Genomic DNA, 7,815 nt, shown 5'->3' with positions numbered 1-7,815 from the left:
GTCGATGAAAAGGAGCAAGAAGAGGAGGAGGAGGAGGAAGAAGAAAGGGAGGAGGAGGGCTGGGTGTAATTCCTGGGAAGCACACACACGGACTCTTTCACGGCTGTCAGGCACTTTCTTCATGGCAAGAAAAAAAAACAAGTCACGTTTCTTAAAATTGATCACGAGAACTTTCAGAACTTACGAGAAGATTCAAGTGAACCTTTGTTTGTTTGTTTGATTTTTTGGGGGGGGGAGGGAGGTATTGCGAATCTGCCCTCGTTTTTTCTCGAGCACAAAATACGTCATATATTTAGTAATAGTTATTAATTTGAGGGTTCGGTTCAGTGGCAGGTGGAATTTTTTTTTCTGAAATGTCATCACTACTAATGACAACGCATGGTAAAAACCCGTGTTGCTTTTACTGCTCGAACATACAAAAAAAGGAAGATAATATGAATTGTATTTTCCCCCCCTGTGTCATAATCCCACACCTACAGTATACTATAGTCATTTTTTAAATGATGAAAAGCATAGATTTCTTTTCTAGGTAGGGCCTAGATGGGTGCAAGTTTTCAAATAAAAAGTCTTCTTCCATGATTGAAATTGTTTATATTTGACAAGAAGGCATAAAAAGTGTCTTTTTTGGCAATCAAAAATACTTTTGCAATCTTACAATGACGACTTCTAGCTGTATTTGCACAAGTCATATTTCAGTTTAGAGTTACATTCAAAATGTAATGCGAAACCATTTAAAAGATGAGAAAAACAAACGGTTTTAAGAAATCCATTTTAACCCCGCCCCTTCCCAAATTACAGCTTTAGCTGCTAGTGTTTTACATTCTTCTAGAAAAACTACCAGACAAAAGTTTGCCACACTTAAGTGAGAACCCTGAAGTCAAACAAAGGTCGTTCAAACCAAAGTTCTTATTTTTGTTTAACCTCCCCAAAGTCACAGTATATAAAAGTGATTGTCACATGGCAGGCACTTCATAATGTTTCCTGGGACCACGTACGTCCACAAAACGGACTTGTTTAGAAACAAATGTGCCTTCGCCAAAACGGGTCAGGGGGGAGGGGTCATATGTTGCATCCGCTGGCTTTTAGTTAGCAACAGACAACGACCGAATCCCAAGAAGGATGCAGTTGAGACTCGCTTGGAAGGTCCATTTGGGTCGAGGCATAAACATGCAACAGGATGCAGCAATTATTTGAGACGCTAAAGACGCTTTCTCTGCGACCGTTTGGGTTCGCGAGAGAGGGCAAATAGCTTACGGAGATAATTACAGTTAGTACTTTGCTTTGGCGGAGTCTATTTGGTTCAAGGCGTTGATTTTTTTTTTTTTTTTTGGTGTAACATAAACACAGAGGCTTGCAACATGATGCGGCGATGACCCGGATGCTAATGACGTTGGTCTGCATCGTTGTTTTGGTTAGCAAGAGCTCAAATGGGCTCGGTAGTTTACTCCTTGTGAGACTGCGAGGTACTGCCCGTTTTGGGACGTGGCGTTTATTTGTTAGCGCCGCACGAAAATATAGAGCGATCACTGGAATGCCAATTGTTGCCATGTCCGCGGCAGTTTCGGTTAGCTAATGTAATCCTGTTACCTCGACGTTTGGAACCACTAGTCAAATTCAGATTGAGATCGCAATGGAGTAGTGTGCGCTTTTCAAATTGCAACGGCTGCAGTGTTTGAAAAAAGAAATTAAAATGATAATAATGATAATAATAAAAATGGATTTGAGTCCGTCGGTAGGCCGTCCTGAGAGCACGGAGGAAGCGCCTCGTGATCCTGTACCATAGATTTTAAAGTGCAACATTTTGTTTTGCTCTGGAGCAGGTTGACATTGTCCATGAATTTTTTTTTTGTTATTTTTTGGCTGCTTCAGACGGATGCAGCAGTTCCAGCAGAGCTCCGACGGCCCCAAAGTAACCCTAGAGGGGGAAAAAAAAACAAAAAAACTCAAGGATCATAAGATGCAGCCAACTTGAAGAATTTTGAATTTTGTTTGTGTCGGCTTACCTCGTGGCGCAAGAAGAGCGCTTTGAGTTGACCTTTGGACCAGTAGTCCATGGCGTAGGCCAGCAGCTTCATGGACAGCGTGTTGACACGCAGGAAGTTGCCCACAAAAACCACACGCTCGATATTCTTGGGTGGATGGCAAAAAGTCGGGAAAGCACAATTGATGGCTTTTAGTCTCGCCGTTAGGTTGTTGAGATATTCAGGAGTGATTGGGTCAATGTCAGTGGAGGAGAGACATTCTCCAAAGAAGTTTAAAAAAAAAAAATGGAGGTATGGGGCCGGCCTTGAAATTCGTGCAAATCGACAAATAATTGACAAGACGTTGAAATGTATTATTTTGCGTTCTATTTTTTCCTAACCCTTTAACAAAAACATAATTTTTGTTAATGTCGGGCCTTGTTCAGTGGGCTCAATATCGTTAGACAATATTGGAAGCCATTTTGGATTCTGTTCCAGCTAACTCATCAAACGAAAGACAAAAAAAAAAAAAAGAAGCCTTAGGCTGGGCTTGCTAAACAAATCCATGTTAGTTGGATGAAGATGGCAAACCTGGCGCCTTCATAGCCCTGTACAATGCTGCTTGATCAAGACGCCACAAGGCAGCACCGTAAAGAGGCTGAAGGCATGCAGGACACGCGTCCGCGCCACCTTTTACGCTAGGCTAGCTGCCGTTTGGCTCAACTTAACTGCATTTCAAGAGCACTTTCAAAACAAGAACTGCTGCGGGAAAAAAATAATAATAATAAAAATCATACAACAAACAATAAATGAATAACAAAAGACAGTGGCAAGCACAGAAACGGTCAAACCGAAAATCAAAAGCCAAAGAATCAAAATGAATTTGAAGACGGGTTATGACGATCCCTGCTAACGTCTGCGGTTAGCTTCCGTGCTAACGAGCTAGCGTTTGATGGGCAGCGAAGAGGCTTTTCCTCCACGTGAGAAAACGTCTTTTTTCTTTGCTCAGCGGGACATCGATCTCGCAGTGATCCACGCAGCAGTGGAAGGAAATGTTTCCTGAAGACGGAAGCCAAGGGGAGCGGATAGAAAGGATTGAAACTCACCTCGTTGAGCGCGCACATGCGCGTGATGGAGCCGATGTTGTTGGTGATGGTGACCAGCGTGGCCCTGGCCAGATCCTGCTTGGACACCGACTCGCGCTTGTCTTTGGACATCATGTTGCCGAAACTGTGGAGGCCACGCCGAAACGGGGGAAATGTTTCATCGCAAATGAATTTTGCCTTTTGGCAGCCCGTAAAAAGTCGAAATATGACAAGAGGAGAGCGGTCAATAAAATTAATAAATTGAAGTTTAATAAATAAATAGAGGCGCCATTTTGCAGATGGAATCTTTCAAGATAACGTCTTATTATGGAAAAGTTGTCTTTTTTCTGATTTAAAAAAAACCTTGCAGAAGTATTTTTCTTGAAGTGATGTTTCGTCAATAAAAAGTCTATAAAAAATATATATATATATATTTTCAGTCGTAGGTTTTTGACCAAACTTTTTTTTTTTTTGACAAATAAGATTTTTTGTTATTAAGTGACATTTTTGGAGAATGAAGTCATACTTTTTAAAGATGTAAAGTCACTTATTTCTGCAATATTGTAATAGAGCTGCAACATTTATAAATTGCAGTCCGGCGAGAAGAGTCGCCTTTGAATTTTTCAAGTCGTATTTCTCAAAAGGAACTTGCAAGTGGGCATTTTGAAAAAGAAGTTGCATTTCGACACGAGTGATTTGCGAGCAAAGACAACGTCAAATTGGAAAAAAAAATACAGTCGGACATACATGGGCGGACTAATTGCGTACCTGGAGGCCACGGCCCAGCCCGGCAGTCCGAAGCGCTCGTAGTCGCCTCCGTAGATGTCCCTGACCAGTTTGTCCACGCGGGTGCTCTCGCCCTGCGACGCCATTTCCAGCGCCTCCTCAAAGGTGGAGCAGCCGGTCAGCAAGCAGCACAGGCCCAGGAAGGTCCCCCCGCCCAGGCTGAAAAGTCACACGGCCGTTACCGCTTTGTCCGGAAAAACGGCCGCCATTTTGTCACCCGATCAAATTCAATGCATTCCATTTAATGACTTGCAGAAACACTGATTTAAAAAAAAAATATATATATATATATAATATTTTTATATATTATAAATATTATATTATTATATTTATATATATTTTTATATTTTTTTTAAACCCGAGCAACTGTCCGCGCATTCAAAAGGGACAACGCACCTGGTCCCAGTAACGCGCTTGTAGTTGGTCTCCGAGTAGACGGCCAAGATGCTGACGCCGGAGCCGATGTTGACCAGCAGCAGCGGGTAGGGGTTCTCCAGCGCGTAGGGGCGCTGCACGCAGCGGTCCGGCTCGGCGGGGTTCTCGAAGTAGTAACACTCGGACGGGCCCCTGGAGACCACCGCGTCGATATACAGCACGCCGCGGATCAGGCAGTCCAGCTCGTCCAGCTTGTGGAGCTCCAGGTCGGCCGTCTGGATCGGCGGGAAAGGCGACGTCGGCGCATTAGAGATGCCACATACGTTTTATGCATTTTTTTTAACATGTTGATAAAATGACTGTTAAATTTTTTCATGTACAATGAACGCAACAGAAAGCACAAAAAGAGTCCAACTGAAAATCAAGTCTTACCCTCCCTCTTACGAGTGCCCGTCAAGAGGCGAGCAGCAGCATTTTGGACCAACTGGAGATGCTTCATGGAGGATTGGTTGACTCCAAAGTCAAGTGCTTTACAGTGTGTTCTTAGCTAATTAATTGTCATAACCTATTTTCTAAATTTGCTGTTCTTCACACTCGAGATAGTGGTCTAATGGATGACGATGTGCATTTAATGGGGGGGTGGGGGGTGGCACGGGGAAATCCGAATGCCGAGGCGAACGCACCGTGCGGAAGTCGTCCTCAAACTTATAGGCGCCGCCGCCGGTGGCGCAGAGGCTGGTGTGCAGGCTGGAGAAGTGCTTGCTGCTGCCCATCTGCAGGAAGGTGGGCAGGTCGTGCGTGGGGAAGCGGATGAAGTGCAGGTTGCCCGTGCGGCCGCACAGCGTCAGCTCGCGTAGCTCCAGGTGCACGTCGCGGATGCCGGTGGTGCCGTACGCCGTGTTGGACGTCAGGTAGCGGCGGATGCTCTTCAGGTTCTCCACCTCCTCCTGCTCTTCCTCCGCCGTGATGTCGCGGGGCTCGAAGTACACCAGCTTGACCAGCGTGCCGCCGATGTCCATGCCGAACCAGGGGAATGCTACGGTTCAAAAGGACAACATGAAGAGGGTGACTTTCTCACGGCAGTGGTTACGCGAAGAAATATGCTACACATACAGCAGGTTAGCTATACATTGGGGATTTCAAAGGAACACTTTTTTACGCTTAACGACATTTGCTGACGTGAGGAAAAAGCAGAATTGTATGTATATAAACTATACATCAACTTGTATGTAGTTTCTAGAAAATCAGCATGCAATAAAATAGAACGACATGTTCAGAATTGATTGTGGAAAATAAAAACGGGAACCGCAATGGGCTGCTTTGTTCTTGACAACACCAGACTGACAAGCACGCATGATTAAACAAAACAATTATGTTTTGGAACGAAAATGTACGAAATGAAGCGTCCAGACGAGTTTTGGAGGGAAAATGTCAGACGATGAGGAGGAGGAGGAGGAGAATGACGACGTTGGTGATGGCGAGCACAAGACGGCGTCCAGCTTCATCCTCATAGCCCATCGTGTGATCATCACCATCAGAGGAACAGCGGGTACCGCCAACGCTATCTTGTTGCAAAACAGCAACAGACTACAACACTTTGTACCGCAAATATTACCTTTGTGCGCCAACGTCGGCCTCCCCAGAGCGCATCAAAGCCCGCAAATTTACGCCGACGTTTTGCCTTCATTCATTCATGTGTTGAATTCAACAAAGATTTAAAAAAAAATAAACATGTTACCGGATAGACTTTCATACTGGGATTGTAAACGTCTTCTTTTCAGTCAATTCAATAGGAATACATGAACAAACAAGTACCAAAAAAAAAAAAAAACGAGTTAAAGGGCACGACAACACTTACGCGGCCTGCTCTTCTTCACCGAGTCGCTGCGAAGCCGCGCCGTCGCGTTGGAGGCGCGGCGGGGAGAGCGACCACGTCCAGCCGTCGCGGCCGCCGCCTCCTTGTCGGCCTCGCTCCGGAGATGACAGCCTGAGCCGGTTACGTCTTTGTCGGAGCGCGGCTGCTTCTTCGTGGGCGTTTCGTCCTCGTCGTCCACGCTGTCATCGTTCCGCTGGCGGTAGCCGTTGGTCGCCATTAAAAAACAACAACAACCACAAAAAAAAGAGTTGGCCAAATTACGACATAGATGTTGTTAATGGTAACGGGGGGCGGGCGGGTGGGTGGGTGATGTTTCAGTGGGTACAAAAAGGCCGACGACACACAAGCTAATTCTCCAGCTAACTAGCTAAATTGACTTGGCGTTTTCTGTTTGCTGTGGTCTTCGTAATGTGGGCGTGGTCATCGGATGGGTGACGGCTGAGGAGCAAATCACAGCTCGAAACATCTCCGAAGACACGCCTTTAGTTGCAAGAATAGCGTCAATGATGCAAAATAGTTACAATTATAATTTGTATTTAAGTTCAACATATAACCAATACAGTACAAACAAACAAGTTCCGTATATTTTTGGGGGTCCTTTAAATGTTTCCAGAGCTGTATATACTCTCTATTACAGACATATCATTTCACATTTTAATCAATTTTTCATTTTGTTGATAGAAACCGTACATACTATATTGCGGTTCACCTATTGCGGATTCCCCCCCCCCCTGCCCCCAAGTGCAATTTTGCATCCTGTTTTTTTACAGCTTGCAACTTTCATTGAGTCCTAATTTACTTCCCATGTTTTTTACATTGTAATTCTGCATGCATTTTTTTTACCTGTTCAATAAAATTGACAAATCAAATCATGACAATCACCACGAATTTTCAAGTTACAATTTTATTATACTATAAGCTCTCTTTACATATCACTATACTGTATGTACAAAGAAATGGCTTCGAAACAAGACCATATTTGTGAAACATATTTATGCACAGTTTTCACATTTTTACTGCTTCTTTTTACACTTGTATGGCAGCCAGGTATGTAAAACCTTTTTATATAAACGGCAACAGTTTAAGCCCTCAACGAACCATTACCATCCTTTGATATAGATGGACTAATTGTTTTTAGGTTTTACAATGAACAGCGATTAGCTTCTTTTTACACTTGCATGATCATCAGGTATGCCATTTCAGAACAAGTTTTTAAAAAAAACTATATTACCCTGAAACAGACCATTTTTCTCAGACTGTAAAATGAATATCATTGGATATTGACTTCAATATTAAAATAAACAAGTGCACATATTTTAAATACAAATGTTAAAAATTTCTTCCACTCAATTTCATATTATAGTCAAATGTGGCCTGCGCGCACCCGTTTCCCATTGACTAAAACTGCCAATCAATTAATTCAAACATGACATTAAAATGATAACAGCGCATGTGTCATCTAAGTGCTAAGGTACCTATTGAGAGTATCCAGCGTAGTACAATAATTTAAGTTCAAATAAATAAAATTAAAAAATGGCATCTACAAAGTGCTGATGACTGGCAAATTTAGCCTTAAAAAAAAATCATTCCATCCTTTCCTAACAATAAGGCACCCGTCAGATTTTCTCCTGAAAGTGGGCGTCGCCAACCACGATGCTGCAACTTCATTTCAAGTCCCAGCTCGGGAAAGAAAAGGGCTGATAAAATGTATCCCACCGCAGAGAATTGGATT

At 43.4% G+C, this 7,815-nt stretch overlaps 1 protein-coding gene across 1 annotated transcript; it reads right to left on the bottom strand.

The window, feature by feature from the left end:
- Positions 1-568: 568 nt before the first annotated feature.
- pank2 (pantothenate kinase 2) lies at positions 569-6,494 on the bottom strand. The gene is made up of 7 exons (XM_052085284.1): positions 6,066-6,494; positions 4,891-5,243; positions 4,229-4,482; positions 3,815-3,991; positions 3,068-3,191; positions 2,004-2,129; positions 569-1,915 (listed from the first exon to the last, which is right to left on the bottom strand). Exons 1-7 carry the CDS (start codon positions 6,298-6,300, stop codon positions 1,850-1,852), a joined length of 1,335 nt encoding a protein of 444 aa, XP_051941244.1. The 5' UTR covers positions 6,301-6,494; the 3' UTR covers positions 569-1,849.
- Positions 6,495-7,815: the final 1,321 nt, after the last annotated feature.

This window comes from Hippocampus zosterae, chromosome 14 (genome assembly GCF_025434085.1).
Source record: "Hippocampus zosterae strain Florida chromosome 14, ASM2543408v3, whole genome shotgun sequence".
In the NCBI taxonomy this organism is placed as follows: Eukaryota; Metazoa; Chordata; class Actinopteri; order Syngnathiformes; family Syngnathidae; genus Hippocampus; species Hippocampus zosterae.
Note: the sequence above shows the minus strand (reverse complement) of the source record. Positions and strands in the feature narration are given on the sequence as shown.